The following is a 17,962-nucleotide window of genomic DNA, read 5'->3' on the forward strand; positions in this document are numbered from 1 at the left end:
TTAACAGATAATTTTTGACACAAAAGAAAGTTAGTCAGGAAAGGCAAGAAGTAAAAGTTAATTGAAGAGCAAGCACGATTTTGTTGTAAAAGAACAGAAATTAAACCAGGAGGTTGAAGTTAGAGATTGCCACTGAAGATGACAGAAGAGTTGGAAAATCGTTCACGTCGTAGAGAGGTCATGCTCCAAGTCTTACTTGTTGAAGCAAATCTCCATTTTCCTCATCTTCGCTGGTTCCATAAAAGTTGACCCCACCAATCACAGAGATGGGCCTTCGTTTAGGATTGGTTTGGAACTCAGCTCTAGGCTTCCGAACTTTTGGCTCTTCACTAAGAGACCTTGTGGGAGAATTACAGTTAACATTGCTATTTTCTTGACAGTCCATGGGTACAGAATCTTCTGGGATGGAAAAACTACGACTGGCCATCTGGCCATAGTCCGAGAGTGGCCTTGGCCGACACCGGCTTTTTCCTGAGGCCGGTTTCCGAGAAGCCACTTTTTGGGATTCTGTCTTTTCTTCATCTTGTGATGGAGATTTTGTCCAGGTATCTTCGGTAGTAACCTTTTTAAAGGGCGAATAATTCAGGTGAAGTGACCTGGTGCATGTTAAATTTTATTAAAACACGTTTAAATTATTCTCAGATATGGGTCCTCTCAAATATTTAGGAAAAGCATCCTAGTATAAGCACTTGCATTTTAAAATTTCTAGTAGGGCTAAAGGTGGAATCACGGTCAGGCTTATTACAAAGTAGACTTCGCTAAAATCATGGGATTCCCAACTTTTTCTATTATTCCATTAGGAAAACTAGTACACATATATTTCCATAAAAGTGCGACCATGTTAACCAATAAATACTTTAACAAGCATGGGTATACATTAACATCAAAACCCTGCACCTATGTTGTTTTAAATAAAAAAGACAAAAACCCAAACCCCATTGTGTGTAAAATCACTCCGGTGCTAGTCGATGCCTTAAGCCTAGTACACACCACTATTTATTTTAATGAAAAAAACCTGATGGCTCAGGTCAGAGCCGCTGTACTAACAATCTGACGTTAGTACAGCAACCGCCCTTGCTGTGCTATTGTGTTCCGATAGGGGGCTGTCTCAGCCAGAACACTCCGGTCATTGGCTGAGAGCGCTGATTAGGAGTCGGTCGGCAGATCTTTTTCGGTCATGAGGCTTTGACAGAAGGCTGGCTTCGGTCAGACCGGCTGCTATACACACGGACTGAATGACTGATAGTTTCTATTGAACCAGCCGACATTCGGTCCTTGTGTACTAGGCTGTACTATTACCCAGGCAACAGATGCTACCCCTGGGAGCACTACAAGCTTACAATACTATCAAAGTAACGTTTTATTTTTTTACAAACATACAACCACTTCATGGACACGGATTATGTGCCTTTTGTTAAGGAAATTTTGGCGAAAAGTGTCAGCCTGAACTTTTATTTTTTTTTATTTTAGACTGCCAATAGGGCAATTTGTAGATGTTGACACACAAAATAAATATTTTTAGATTTACTGACTTGATAATATTTGAGGCATTGAAAGAAAATGACTGCATCAGAGTCACTAGCAATCCAACAGGCTGGAAAACTTTATTCAATACACTTTTTTAACGTGTCAAAAAGGTAAACAGGAAGTATCCTGGTGCTCCCGATCCCTGCCTCAGACAGAAATACAATGATCTACAAACATGCACTAAATAGTGGATGTACATGGTGGGAGAAAAGAAGCTTAGATTTAAATGTCAATGGACCATGGCACTATTTGGTAGTCAAGGTTTTAAGTCAGCGTTGGGCTTCCAGTACCTTCAATAGGTGATACCTCACAAATTGAAGGCATGCCACAGAAGAAAATAAATTACTATGGGGATGCACTCAAGGAGACCTAGACTTTACAAAAATTCCATACCTAACCTGGATTTTCGGTACTGGGATATCCCCTTTGCAAAGTCAGATAATGTGGTAACCCCAAACTATGCAGGCCAATCAGTCTCACTCTCAAGGTCTCAAATGTGACCATCTAAAAAAACATTGGGGTCGATTTGCTAAAAGCAAATAGACTATGCACTTTTGCAAGTGCAAGTGCTCCAGAGCTTAGTAAATGAAGGAGAGCTCGGCTGACTTCTATCATCCAATCACGTACAAGCAAAAATGTTTTTTGTTTTTATTTTCCTTGCATGTGATTGGGTGTTCTTTGTAAAGTGAAGCTTTACCTCATTTACTAAGCTCTGGGGCAACTTCACTTGAAGAGTGCACAGGCTATTTGCCTTTAGTAAATCAACCCCAATATGTCTTAACATGTATGTACTCATCACTCTACATCTGTGTCTACGTTAACAATAGCAATACTAGAAGGATAGGAGCCCAGTGGAAAACAACCTCTTTAATGATCTTGCATTGAACTATGTCCTAAAAACAAACAATGGTAGAAACTAAATAAAAAGAAACAAAAAAAAAAAAAAAAACACACAAAACTACACAAAACAAATGCCAACATAAAACATTTGGCAACCTTTTACAATAGCACATTTTCCTACCTCTTTCTCTGTAACAGGTAAGGGGGTCCCACACACACACTGAAACAAAAGACAGCCGACTGTCGGCATCTCGACCAGCGAGCAATAAATGTATGCTAATGGGCCGACATGCTTTACACAACAAAAACGGAGATTTTCCACCGAATGGCACTATACTGTTTGCGTGCCGTGTTTGTAGGTGAACCTTGTACCTTTCACAAAGCTGCACACCAACGTCAGCTGTTAAGTCACCAAATGTCAACTCGAGGGAGAGACTGGTTAGAAGGAAAATGTGGATATCAAAATGTAAACCTTTTCCCCTGCCAGAGATTTAGAATTTATATATGTACACACACACACACACACACACACACACAGAATTATTCATGTTCAATTAAACAAATACATTAATAAATTACTTTAAAAGGTAAACCATGAATATTGTGCCATTTTCACTTTTACAATAAAGGGCTGATTCACACCAGTTCCACTACAAGACAAAGCAAAAGGCCTCATCTCCTACGTGGCCAGTTTACACCACCACACTGCGGGCCATACTTTTTCCATGCAGCGCAAGGCATTCCACAGCTTTGAACTGCACATTGGACAATAGAACTTAATGAAAAGTCACTATCAGATCATGTGATAACCCCAATGTCACTATCCAGTCAAATTCATAAAAAAAATAAAAAATAATAATAATTAAATAAAAATAATGCGCTGTGATCGGTGCATTGACACTGCAGTTATCTTGCCCCAACGCATTGCACACCAGCCGCTGTGTTGTAGCAGCTAGAGTGAATATACCCTAAGAAAGTATATTTTACTGCATAGTTAAATTTGGTATGTATGCATGTACAATACCTATGAAACCACTGGGGAAGTGGATCTCTGTAATAGTTTCTGTTGATCAGTGGAGGCTGGTGGGGCTTTCTTCTAGGGGGCGGCCAACAACCAGCACTACCCACCCCCCTCGGGGCGGAGTGGCACCAATGCACCCCCCTTCCCGCACCAGGGGCACCACGGCGCTTGCGGCACTGACAGTCCGCACCTCTCTGCGCCTCGAGCACACCCTATTTTTAAGCCTATTAGAGCCTCTGGCTCTAATCAGGTGCTTAAAAAAAAAAAAACCACACCCTGCCATAGGAATTCATGTGCCCAGAATCTTGAAATGGGCTGGGCACATGGATAGGGAGGGCAGTGGAGGTGTTTGGGGGGAGGGGGGGTGCAGTGCAATGCACGGGACACCTGCTGATAACTTGGGGGTTGTTGCTGTCTTCCGGGTCCTGGGGCTCTCCTGCTGCATAGTAACTACCAATGGTTGCTCATTTAGCATGGGTGTCGTGCAAACAACACTGCATTTCTTACAGTGAATGCAAGGCATTATTTACAGCAAGCTGATCTCCTTGAAATGCTCAACCAAAAACAATAAAAACATTTTTCTCCCCTAAAGTGGGAGTAAACTCCCATGCCTGATTTTTACCTATAGGTAAGCCTATAATAAGGCTTACCTAAGGGTACTGTAAACATCACCTAAATATGCACAGTTTTGGAGATGTATAATTTAGATCAGGGGTCTCCAACTGGCGGCCCTCCAGCTGTTGCAAAACTACAAGTACCATGTCTCTGCCTGTGGGAGTCATGCTTGTAACTGTCAGCCTTGCAATACATCATGGGAATTGTAGTTTAACAACTGGAGGGCAGCCAGTTTGAGACGCCTGCTTTAGATGCAGCTGGTGAGGTCACCCATGTATGCGCTCTAAAGGAATGGCATACCCATGCCGTTCGAGTCCTGTGCCTTAAACGTTGGCTCCCACACACATCCACACCCATTGAGACTTTCCAGGTACCTGTTATACTATCAGGGTTGGGTTTGGCTCCATTATGGAGTCCCCAGACAGGGGATACCTTATGGAACACTGGATGGCGTCTCCCGATTGATTGCCCATTTTGGTTTGGAATGTGAGGGGGGTTGGCTTTTGGCTTGAGAGATGTTAAGACTATTCACGATAACTACAAGTAAACTCATCTATTTGACTCTTAGTTACATAGTTAGTAAGGTTGAATAAAGACACCAATCCATCCAGTTCAACCTGAGTGAGTGTCTACAAGTGTCCCTATCCTTGTACATTGCTCCCTACTCTCAAGGAGCCCACAATCCAAGGCCCCCCATCTACCCTTGAGGTTCATGCTCTCTGCAGTGTAGTTGAGCATCATGGGAAGTGTAGTTCCAAAACATCTGGTGGTGCCAAGTTTGGTAATCGCTGGTCTAGGAGGTTGGATTCCCCTTTCCTTCCCCCTGTTCAGGGTGTATCGTAGAATTAAATGCCTTCAATATTTTTTATTTGATCTGTGGATGTATTGAATCAGCTCCCAGTCTGTTTTGTGTTGTGTCATGCCATACCTGGCTTTCAAGGCCAAGCAGCACCTACCCGGAATGTCCTGAGGAAGCAATTAATGTTGCGAGATGCGTTGCAATCTAGCATGGAGGAGACCATGAACCTGATCTATAGATATAGTTTTTCTGTGTGATTCACAGACTCATATCTATCCTTGAAAGGATCCATGCCTCCACATTTTGCTCTATTGGTTATCTGTTGACCTTGTCAAGTAAAGGGGTGTTGTCTGTTACTTTGTTTTTTAAACCATTTTTGTAATAAAATATATATTTTATAATTTACTGCCTCATGTTATGCCTAGAGTACGCAATTTTTGAAAGTTTTTACTCTTTAACCCTTTTATACGCTTAAGGCTTTAGAACCACTTTAAAAAGGTAAAAAAAACCTTGAGCCAATAGAACCACTTTAATTTACAGGTCTATAATGAAAAATGTGAAATCTATGCAGAATGCAATTTTTTTGTGACAATATCAGTGTTCTCATCCCCCACAGTGGGGTAGAGAAGGAATTAACTTTCACAATTCCACCTGAGTGATTGACTCATCCAGTGTAGCTGATTGTAATGACACACCAGAGATATGTTCTGCCTAGACCAGCTACACAAACTCTGTAGTTCGTTATAATTCACTAGATAACATCAGAGAGAATGAGAATGGCAAGTACTCAACTACAAAGTTGCCAGCATGACACAGCCATTAAAACCAATAAACACAACATAGTGTTACTGGCCAGATCACCAGGTGAAAACAGAGGGAAAAAAAATAATAATAAAAAAAAAAAAAAAAAGACAAAATTAAACTAATGCAGCCAAACACATCTAAGGATTTATAAGCTGCATTAGATTACTTTAGATTGGTTTTGGGTTCAATACCACTTTAAGTATAAGGACCCATGTTGCTTAGAGGTCTTGGGGTGCTCTTACACGGTGTTGAAAATCTGAGATCTGCATGGTCCTGTCCTGCACAGACTTTGACAACTACCAGCAGCTGTCTGTAGACCTTCATTGATTTATACCAGTGGTTCTCATCTCCTGTCCTCAGGACCCACTAGCAGGCCAGGTTTGCAAGATAACTGAAATCCATCACAGGTGATATTATTTGCTGCTCAGTGATTGCAGTATTCTAGTCTGTATCTCCCCAAGGTAATACTGGCCTGCTGGTGAGTCCCGAGGACAGGAGTTGAAAACCACTGATCTATACGATGAGCGAAGGTTACTGCAGGGCCTGCCACATGTTCATAGATCTGAGGTTTTGTTCATCAATGGTCCACTGACCTGTCCTCTGCAGTAACTTCCATATAGTTGCACCATTGGGGTTAACATATAAATGACATTGAGTAATTTGCTAAATTGTCCAATACAACCAATTGGACAAGAGACTACATATTGCTTTCAATAGGGCCTGTTCCCACAAATGCATAGCTCACAAAAATCTTTTCTGCATTACTAATGCATTGGCTGGCATTTTATCAATCAAGTTAATCCAAATGGCGATTGTAAAAAGTAATGGTTCAACAGACCCCGATTTCTACAAAAAAAAAAAAAGGTGGTATCTCAGTACAGAACGGAGACTGCATGTAAAGTAATAAAACACTATACGATACCATACAACCCTGGCCCATGCCCTTGTTTCACAGCACGCATTTGTATAACCAGCCTTGCCCACTGGGTGCCTTTAGGTGTTACTTTACATACATAAAAAAAATAAAAATTTTCGAGCAGGCGGGCGTTTTATTGCAGAAGAGATATACTAGATATCCTCTGCAATAAAAGATTCATACCTGCCTGTTTGCAATCTTCTTGACAATGTTTAGGATGAACTCAGATGCACAAAAGTAAAAAGCACAGCCAATCAGTATGACCATAGAGCCCATACCTCAAAGAAGACCTGGCAAAGATGTTGGCACCAGTGAGGGAGCTTTTTGAAGTTGCAAGTATAGTAAGGCAGTCTTTGCTGCAGCAAATGTGTCAATGTATGTATGTATGTATGTATGAATATTGCCAGACAAAGCTGGAATGTGCATAATACAAGCCATCAAATTGACTCATTGATGGATTAGTGCACTATAGATGTTATGTCTATATAGCACTCCATGACAGTTGACTGGGAATATCCTTTTCCCAAGGTCACAACCAGTCCAGTCTGCTCATGTAGCACTAATGCTATTGGACATAAATCAGATTTTTGCTCTAGATTTAACCAACAAATGCAAAGCAAATTAAATTCTGGTGTTTGAAAGTAATTTGCAATGCCATCCCTTCCTATGCACGACATTCGATAAATCTGCACACAAGCGGAAGTGAGATCTCGGATCCCAAAAATCTCCTAACCTGTGTTTTTCAGTTGGTATCGTCAAACAAGTTTGAAAATGAGAAGTAGAATTGGATAATTTCTTCTTTTTGCTTTCAAACTTCTTTGAAAGGGTGACAGTTGGCCCATTTTTTTTTCTCTACTGCAAACGGTTAAAGTGGAACTTTAGAACAAAATAAACAAATAAATATTAACAGGCGGGATTTTAAATGCAGAAGAGACCTATGGGGGTGCTCTCAAATTAGAGAGTGCAAAATCTGGTGCAGCTCTGCATGGTAGCCAATCAGCTTCTAACTTCATCTAGTTCAATTAAGATTTGACAAAAAAAAACAAAAAACAACAACTGAAGGGCAGTTGGTTTCTCTGCAGAGCTGCACCAGATTGTGCACGCACCAGTTTTAGTAAATCAACCCCACTATGGGGCCAATTCATTAAAAGTTAAACAATGGCTCATAAAATGCGGTAAAATACTGCATGCTGTAACAATTGCACCAGTGTTCATTTCATTAAAACATTTTTAGTGGTAATTACTGCATTTTTTTAAAGAGATGTTCCGGCCACCCACGAAAAAAAAATGAAAAGTCAGCAACTACAAATACTGTAGCTGCTGACTTTTAATATTGGGATACTTACCTGTCCAGAGTTCCCGTGATGTCAGCACCCCAGGCGATTTTCGGATGGGCTGTTGGCAGCCATTCCTGGTAAAGGGAACCGCCCCCCACTCCATTTCACCTTGGCTGCATGTTGATGGCCTGTGGTTATGGGGGTCTGCGGGCAGGGGGCTTATCAGAACCTGGAAGCCCCATATAAGAAGGGGGCCCCCAGATCCTGCCCCCCATGTGAATGAGGCTGGGATCTGGGGGGGCTTCCAGATTCCAATTAACCTCCTGCCCGCAGACACCCACAACAACGCTGGTCCTCAGAAGGTGCTGGCCCTGGGGTTTTTTGATTTGCAGCTTGAAAACGCCTATGCCACTTACAGCTCCTAAAATCCTCTGTGTGCATGAGTCCATAGAAAAAACGTTCGGCGCTGGTAAATGCCCTTTGTGTATGGGGCCTTAAAAGTAACTCCACTTTTGTTGGAAAAAAAACAATCCCCATATATGCGGCCTCTTTGCAGGTGAGCTTTAACGTAGAGAGACCGTATATATGTAGCCATACGTAAAACACAAAAAGCTTTGCCGACAGTAGTCCGTGCCCTGTTCGCTCCCAGCACAGTCACCAGAAAGCTCCTGATGCATACTCGCAATCGGGAGCTTTCAGATCATGTGACAGCCACAAATTAAGAGTGTCAACTCTGATAAATATTGTTTATAGTCAGTACCATCATCCACAAGTCATTATATCCAGCAAAAAAGAAAAAGTCCTTTTGGGGTAAGGGTACCAAGGATAGCTGCTTGTACTAATCCTGAAGGTAACTCCCCCCCCCAAAAAAAGATTTTTTTTGAAAATTGGACTATACCGGTACAATCAGAAAAAGGAACAAATAACATTTAAAATATCATCTTGTTTAATAAACATATAAAGAGTACAAAAGACAAACACCACCTATATTAAAATACAGATTATGCATATCACGGTAATAGCGTCTTTAATAACTTCTCAGAAAAATGGGAAATTCAAAAGCGCATGGGGGTCTCCTCTACTAGTTTTGCGGTATAGAGGCCGCTTCCTCAGGAGGATATCTATAAAAAATATAATAATTAATATAAAACAATTGGACAAGCAACAGCAAAATGTAAATAAACATAGTAATCAATAATCATTCCATAAAGAGGGAACAAAAGAATCAGCTCACACCTGACTTCAGGAGAATGGACTACACACAGCGGGATTCCCATAAATATTATTTTATTTTTCGTTTTATATTAATCATTATATTTTGTATAGACATCCTCCTCCTATATTAATCTGTATTTTAATATAGGTGTTTGTCTTTTGTACTCTTTATATGTTTATTAAACAAGATGTTATTTTAAATGTTATTTGTTCCTTTTCTGATAGTACCGGTATAGTCCAATTTTCAAAAAAATTTCTTTTTTGGGGGGGAGTTACCTTCAGGATTAGTACAAGCAGCTATCCTTGGTACCCTTACCCCAAAAGGACATGTGACAGCCAATCACATCGGTCACATGACCGGAATGCCTTTTTCTTGAGAGGAGTTACCCTTTAATACAGTTATAGGACTCTTCTGGGGTGTGAAAGAAAAAAAAAAAAAACAGAAATGAAAATAAAACACCATAATATACGCACATTATCAACATAGACTTTGCCATTTAGTTACAGTAAATAAAAGAACAATGTAACCTCTCCCATAGATTGCCTCCTGGTTAATATTTAATGTATATGTACATTTAAGTAAAATGTATAGAACTTGGCAAAAGTTAACCCATAGTTTGGAGACATATGATGCACGCTGCATTTCCCTGATTAACAGACCCTTCATGCTCGACAGGGATAGGGGTAGAGTTAGCCAGGAGTGTCATCTCTGCCATCTGTTTGTATCATTCTACATCCTGATGTAGATTAATGCTAAACTGTCCTTACACGTAAGATGAACACTTCCTGACCTGACATCTTGGCTGGACTGGCTAGGACCCTACTGCCCCTTCACTGTGGTATAAACTTGCCCCAATACATGCCAGCTTGCTCCAGAAAAAATGTCATTGGGTCATCAGGTTGTAGATCTTGGAGCTCCGGACTTCCATTTTTGTTGTGAGCCCTACTTTTCTACACACTCCTCCTCTGGCACCAGTGCTGATAACGAACAATAAGTTACATGTACACCACTTCATCATGGCTGGCCAAGACTTCGTCAGTGCAGTGTCCTTCTAGCCTTCAAGACTTGCTGCAAGCCATTCCACCCTACTTAGAGAAATGAGAGCATAAATGCCAGCTGTATATTAAATTTAAAAAGGCAAATGAACAGGATAAGGGATTTCTCAATACAAAAGCAAATAATAATAGATGAATGGTAGATATAGCAAGTTGTTTACGCTTTAAGAGAATGTACAGTGCCTTGTATAGGTGCTCTCCAACTATTATGGCAAGGGCCAAAAAAAGAAGCCCTCGTGCACATGGACAAAATAAACACCATGTTTAGGTCTGCACAGAATTTTATTTCTGAATGCAGCTATTAAAATTGAACATTTTCATGCATGTGGGGGCATTTAGCTCCATTAACTACAGCAGCGTTCAGAGCTGTAATCCTGAAACCCCAGGTCCCGTGTGCAAGGAAGAGTATTCAGGCATCTTTTATGCTGTACGCCTGTAAACGTTTGTGCTAATATTTGCACGCTTATAGTATTTAGTGCAAATTAACTCTATTGGAGCTACCTGCCTCTTAGCAACAACGGATGCTAGGTGGCAGGAGACTCCAGCTGCTAAATGTCCTTTGTTGCTAGGAAGCAGGCGGTACCATTTGCTGAAGGGGAGAGCAACAGAAAGGGGATGGGAAAGAATGGACGGAGAAAGAGAAGCACGTACAAACAGGACAAAGGCAAGGACTTGGAGAGCCAGAAGAACCAGAAAAACTGATTCTCTCATACAGGGCCTCACAACAGTTCTAGAAAAATCAGCCATGTAGTGAGACCTCCTGTAGCTAGGCATTCGTGTCACAAAAGAGACCTCAAGGGCGGGTGCACAGACCTTCAACACAAGGGAATGCACTCTTTGCCTGCATTTAAAAGCTGGATGGTAAGAGGTCTTGTATTTAATGGGCCATTGAGTGAGGTAAGATATGGTGTAGGGTTGTGGGCACCCTGTCTAATTTTTAATTATATATATATATATATATATATACACACATATACATATACACATACACACACAGCAGGCAAAATCACCTGGTTGCATCCAGGAAGTAACATATGTATGCCCTAGATTCAGGCTTTTTGCTGACTTATAGCACTAGGGGGAGTGCTGGGAGTCCTGCAGGGGAAGAGTTAATGAGCCCAGCTAAAATAAAAGTGGGCTCATTAAAGTGGGGTGCCCCCTAAAAAAAAGATAAAAATGTAAAAGTCATCATCTACAAATACTGCAGCTGCTGACTTAATAAATTGGACACTTATCTGTCCCAGGGTCCAGCAAAGCGGGGGACTGAAGCCCCCCCCCCCTCATTCCCCGCTCCGCTCGCGGCGCCGGCATTCTTATTGTGGGCACCCGGCTGTGGCTACATAACCAAGCACCCACTGCGCATGCGGCGCTGCGATATGCCGCACAGTCATCTGGGACACATGACAGGTCCCAGATGACTGTGCGGAGCGAGGGGAAGTGATGTTACCAGCCTGGGCATTGAAGAAGGCAGGCTACCAGGGACCCCCTAGCAACAGGCATTTAGAGGTGAGTAAAAAAAAAAAAAAAAAAAAAATTCCAATTATTTTTTTAAATTTTTTATGAATTTTAAGCAATTTTTTTATTTTATTTTTTGGTGGCAACACCACTTTAAGACCTCTATAAACAACCCCAGAATGCTTAGGGAGATGCTCCACCCTGGAACCAGTGCTGGGTTTGTGACTGGGGAATATAGTAAAAAAGAAAAAAAAAAAAAAAAAAAAAGGAGACTTTAATTGTTCTTGCTCTTCCAGTTGTCATGAAAATCTAAGCTGGATTTTATAACAATGACCGGGCTGGCAGCAGACAACATTGTGGCCTAAGCTTCATGACATGACCCAAACAGAAGTGAAGGTTTCTCTATTGACTTATGTATACTAAACCATACAACCAAATACACTCTTCAGGCCCAGGTCTCCTCTCTTAATGCTTACATGCAAGTTTTCAATAAAAGGTCTGGGGGCATTAAAGTGAAAGGTTAATGATTTTTTGCAAGTTCTTTTATTTTTACTTCCCTCCATAAAATCTTTATTTGGTACATTTATTTCACTTTGCTTGCAACACAAGCTGAAGTGTGGAATGAGAAAGCCCAGAACATTCTGCGCAGCCTTCTGCTCCTATAATTTGAGCCATTTTACAGCAGAAGCATTTGAATGGGCTGCAAATGGCAGCAGAATAAAGTAAATGCATGTACTACTTTTGAAAAACACACCTCATCAATTCACAAGGTACTGTAGGCACCATGCGATCTGGTGCCCACAAAACGCACTGTGTTTACGATCTGTCTTTGGGGTGCCTTTAACAATGTATTTTTGTTTTCTATAGAATGAAGAGGGATTAGAACCCCTACCAGGTTTTTATTTCTGTCCGTGCTACCATTGGGGAGATTCACTCTCGCCATTTGTCCCATTTACAGTTACCACCGGAGCGTGAAAGCAGGGAGAACTAGTTTTGGTGACAACCAGGGATCCCCTGACTTTGGCGTTTCCTGTTTTGGTTATGGGACAGGAGGGGAAGGGACGGAAAATCCATGGGATTATAGATAGCAAAATAAAATAAAATTGAACCATGCATAGCCTTGCAAGCACCAAATCCATTGAGCCGAGCGGAAAATTTTCGACCATGTCATTACGTATAGGGCAGTCACGGGTGCCGCAGCAGTATGAGCACAGATGCTGGCAAAGGAGATTCTAAACAGTGTGGATGGGGGAATCAATTGATTTTCTCTCGTTCAGCAGGTTATTTTTCTTGCCTCCAGGATACGGAACTAGTCTGTCATACAACAAGCCACCCTGAAGTCTGTCGGGGAATGGATGACATAACTTGTTTGACAAGTAAACATGTTCAGATAAAGCGGCCTGCACTAATCATGGCTCCTCCATGGGGAAAGATGAAATGACATCAGACCACTTGTGTACGGCTTTCCTGAAAAGTCATCACAGACAAGTGTCTTGTACAAGAAAAGGACCCTAGGTTTCATTACCCCCTTTCTAGAACCCTCAAAAATATTTATATTCAGATCTAAGCAAATGTGTTTTACAATAGAATCCGTTTATGTTATTTCAATGTTAATCCAGAAGGTATCTGGTGGCCTTTGAGGATCAGAGCAACCAGAGCACGCTTTTTACATTTTTTTTGCCTTCCTCTGCACCAACTTAAATTTTAGGGTTCCGATTATTACATTGCAAAATTATTGGCATTAGCCGCTGAACCGATTTCCAAGGCTGGAGGGGACGTCCCCCTTCCTGACGCTGGTCGGCGTTTGTCAGGCCTACCGTTTTCACCGGCGCGCCCGAGAAACAATCTAAGGGTCTGGTCAACTGGTCACAGGGGCTACCAAAGACCAGGTAGTCTCTGATCAATAAAAACAAATAAATAGTGTAGCGCTCATAAACTAGATAAGAAAGCATACAAAGTGAATAAATGTGCAATGTGCAAAATGAAAAAAAATAAAAAATTCAAAAGCAATAAGCGACATCATCAACAGTCCATCTGGTTGAATACATTGTGACAGAAAAAAATGAACGATGGTGAAAAATAAAATTAATAAACAGTCTATATAAAATTGTCGAAAGTGAATAGTGAAAGTGACTTGATAGTAGAGAAAATCTTAATAGGCGACATGAACTTGATCTCAAAATGCAATCATCAAAATAAGATTGGCACGCTTACCAGATGGGATGGACACACATACCGTATAGTATGTGTGTCAAACAGACATTGGTGGGGAGAAAACCGATATATGCACCCCTTGAATCCAGTATCCAAAGTGGAATCCAGGATAAGCAGCAAGTAGATCTCAGAAGTTGTAGTAATCCATGACATATACCATGAAAAATAAAGAGCCTCACAGTGTAACTCTGTTGAGCCATTTATTTAAAAAAAAAAAAAAAAAAGTGTGGGGGGGTTTGCACTTACATAAAATCCAGTACAACAAGCTTGTAATTACAACGATTGCCATGACTGTCACCCGATGCGTTTCATCTCTAAAGACGTCATCTGGGGTGTGAAGATCCCGGGCAATTGTTACAGTATATAAGAAAATCACCCAATACAATTTTTACCTCCAAAATCAGGCAATAGGGGACACCTGGATCTGCGTCCATGGTGTTCCAATATAGTGACTGTGTGTATTGCACACCTCACCATCAGACACCGCTATCATCAACATCTCCTTTCCAAAATGCTAAGAAAAGCAGAATGAAAGAGGGGATAGAACGTGACGCAGCTCAAGCCTCGGCAAACCTTGGATCCCAGACATCAATGAAGGATGGAATAAAGGGGAAAATACAACGCGACTCAAGCCTCGCTTTGAGCCGGGAAGCATGGACACAACAGTGCCGCCCGACCTGCAATGAACAAAAATGAAATTCTTCAAGAACTCTGATTGGATAAAACAGGGAGCCAGCAAAATAGTACTACTATCTGTGTGTGATTCTATAATACATCTATTTACTAATGCTAGCAGCATAAGGGTTACAAATATTCTGTGTTGATTGAGAGTGTTTAGTTCCCCTTACACACGAGGTACATTGGCCCAACCTGTTGAGGTTTGAATGCCTCTTCTTTCTGCAGCCTGTAGCAGGAATTTCCCAGAATCCCTCCCCCTTCTTCCTCTAATTGGCTTGCTTCACCTCTGGCAGGACTGTGTACAGAACCTGTCCTCTAATTATTTCTCAGAAAGAGACCTTCTGCGATTTCCACATATGGGAAGAGGGCTGAGGCCTCTGTATGGTGGGAAGATGCTCTAATTAAACATCTCCTACAGTGAACATTATTTCCACTTCGAGTTCTTTAGAAATGCAGTATTTGCATGCAGTGGTTTTCGTCTTTTAAAGCTTCAAGCTGTAGCAGTCATTACAGACAAATCCAACAAGCAGTGACTGACTATGTGAGTAATGGAAACAGTGGTGTGTAGTCACCCATAGTAGTCAAACTCATATCACATGAAGATAATCAAAATAAACTGCTGCATCAACAGTTTGGTTACTATACAGCACTGTTCTTTTTGCTAGCTGAGCTTAAGCCCCGGTTCACACTGCCGCAACTTGTCATGCGACTTGAGAGTTCAAAGTCACATGACCATTCAGGCCGCACTAACTGCAATGGAACCATTCACTCAATTCGCTCTGACTTAGAAAAAAAGGATCCTACACTACCTGTGGCACAACTTCATTACAACTTACATAGACTTCAGTTAACTACTTGCCGCCCACTCACCGTCAAATGACGGTGGGACGGTGCGGCTCTCGTTCTGGGACGACGTAACATGATGGCGGGACGGTGCGGCTCTCACTCTGGGACGACGTAACATGATGGCGGGACAGTGCGGCTCTCACTCTGGGACGATGTAACATGATGGCGGGACGGTGCGGCTCTCACTCTGGGAGGACGTAACATGATGGTGTCCCAGAACAGCTGCTTTCGCACACCCAGTGGCCGCGCCATGTTGCTAGGACACGGCGTGACCCCCGATTTCAGTAAAGAGCTGCGTTTGCAGCTCTTTAACCATGTGATCAGCTGTGTCCAATCATAGCCAGTCACATGTAAACATGGAGATGACAGTAATCGTCACTCCTTGCCTCACACTGACAGAGTGTGTGGCAAGGAGAGCTGATCAGCAGCCGATTTGCAGTGTGCACAGAGTAATGAACACAATCACAACTAATGTGCAAAGCATGTTCCAAACAAACGGAAGTGAGGAAAAAAAAAAAGGGAGAGGCCGAAAAAAAACAATTTAATGAAAAATAGATTACAGAGCCATTAAGTAGTGGATGTGTATGGATTATTTTTTGGAGAATAAGGAAATTTTGTAGCGTTACTTTAAAGAAGAAAAGCCTTAAGCCTGGTACACACTATCAAATTGTTGGCCAACAAAGCGTCAGATTTTTTTTGTAAGGGAGCGTGCCTGGATTGTCTTGCATTCAAACGGTACACAACTGTCGGCCAACAAACACGAACGTAGTGACGTACTACAAAGAATTTTAGTTCTTGTGCGCCACCTATTGGGCACCTTCTGCTAATGTGGCGTTTGGCAAGCATTGATTCTGAGTGTCTGTTTGTACTTTGGACTTGTGTGACGGACTTGTGTACACACAATAGGAAAATTTGACAGACCGTTGTTCACCGAACATTTACTAGTCTGCCATCCAACATTTGTTAGAGGAAAGTTAGACAACAATTGTCTGAAGGAGTGTACGAACGGTCAGATTTTAGGCCAACAGTCTCACACAAATCCCTGCCGAAAATCCAATTGTGTGTACAAGGCTTAAAGCAGGGCTCCATCCTAAAGTGGAACTTCCGCTCATTGGAAACCTCCCCCCTCCGGCGCCACAATTGGCACCTTTCAGGGGGGAGGGGGGTGCAGATACCTGTACTGTACAGGTATCTGCACCCACTTCCGGCATAGATATTCCGCAGAATCTGCAGATATTTACGCTACTTCCTGCAGGTCCCCCGCTGTCTGCTGGGAAACACACGGATCCCAGAGACAGCGGGGACCATCCGTATTGCGCAGCGCGACTCGCGCATGCGCAGTAGGGAACCAGGAAATGAAGCCGCAAGGCTCCACTTCCTGATTCCCATACCCAAGATGGCGGTGGCAGCACCCGAGAGATGACCGAGAGATCGGCTTTGGGTGCTGACATCGCGGGCGTGCTGGGCGGGTAAGTGTCACTATTTTAAAAGTCAGCAGCTGCAGTATTTGTAGCTGCTGACTTTAAAAAAAAACAAAAAAAAACGGCGGAACTCCCGCTTTAAGTTAACTATTCTTAAAAATGTCCCTTCCTCCCTCCTACTTATTCTGTTTAATCCGTATATATAAAAAAAAAAAAAAAAAAAAAAAAAATCTGTGTACTTTTTTTTTTCTTCCCCTTTGAACTTTGTTGAATTTATTTTAGCAGTTAATATACAAAACAATACTGAAGAGCAAAAAAAAAAAAAAAAAGAAGAGCTCCAAAAACATCTACTGTAGATGAGTAGTAACACAAATAGAATGTCATATAATTAGGTAACAGAATAAACCGCCAATGGATAAACAGCAAGCCAGGGGGACCGTATTTTATAAACATTTTGTACACGACCCCTATGTTGGTATGTAAATTTTTCTCTTTCAAGAGTTTATTGAACAATATATGCCATTGAAGAAATAAGTGTATACTTATTTTTAATCCGGTTCAGTCAAGTGATCCTACAGCTCCAGCTTAGGGAGTGCTAGACCAACAGTCGCCAACTGGTGGTCCATGGACCATGAGAAAATTTTGGTGGTCCGCAGGGTTACTACCACAAATCAACAGTATGGCGATTGCATACCACCCAATGTTTCCAGTGTTGTTCTCAATGCGCGGTGACAGTCAATACTGTCAGCGCGCATTGATACCCGATGCCTCCTCTGTAGTTCCAGTGCCTGTAAACTCAGAGGGAGGCACCAGGAGTAGTGCAGAGAGCTGGAGGTGAAGAAAGAAGGGACTTCCAATGGCAGCTCTGATCACAGACTGTAGGAAGGAGTATGGAGCTTGAGCAAATGGCTGGATAAAGAGGTAAGATCCAATGAGGAGTCTGTGTAAGGCAGCAGTGGGATGCAGAGGGTGGGGGGGGGGGGGGGGGGGGGGGCAGAGAGCGGGAGCATTGTGTATATAAGGCAGCAGTGTGATCCAGGGGGAAGGGGGTAGAGAGCCAGAGCATTGTGTGTATAGGGAATGTAAAAGTCGTTAGTGGTCGGCAGGATTCAAAATTGAGGTCCGAAAGGTTGGCATCACTGTACTAGCTAGACAAGGGCTGAGAATTCCAGGCATTGTGATGTCACAGCTGTTGACACTCCCTCCTCTCCCCTGCAGCCACTCACCGACACAGGTGAGATGGAGCTGTGGGATGACTAGCTGGGGCTTAACACAGTT

The 17,962-nt window shown here is 42.1% G+C and overlaps 1 protein-coding gene across 4 annotated transcripts in view; it reads right to left on the reverse strand.

Annotated features, from left to right (window-relative positions):
- Positions 1-17,962, reverse strand: part of SPATA13 (spermatogenesis associated 13) — a 116,391-nt gene that overhangs the window by 65,903 nt on the left and 32,526 nt on the right. Inside the window, exons 1-2 of one of the 4 annotated variants that reach the window (XM_077484036.1) lie at positions 2,549-2,707; positions 197-562 (exon numbers count right to left, since the gene is read on the reverse strand). The exons of 2 other annotated variants lie outside the window; for them this stretch is intronic. In XM_077484036.1, the coding sequence (XP_077340162.1) occupies positions 197-562; positions 2,549-2,617 (435 nt within the window). In that variant the 5' untranslated portion in view covers positions 2,618-2,707. Of the gene's footprint in view, positions 1-196; positions 563-2,548; positions 2,708-17,962 lie in introns of those variants that run through there. One more of the 4 variants, XM_077484034.1, reaches the window with a different exon arrangement.

Source organism: Lithobates pipiens, unplaced genomic scaffold (genome assembly GCF_037356315.1).
Source record: "Lithobates pipiens isolate NorthernLeopardFrog02 unplaced genomic scaffold, aLitPip1_a1.2 Scaffold_16, whole genome shotgun sequence".
Lineage (NCBI taxonomy): Eukaryota > Metazoa > Chordata > Amphibia > Anura > Ranidae > Lithobates > Lithobates pipiens.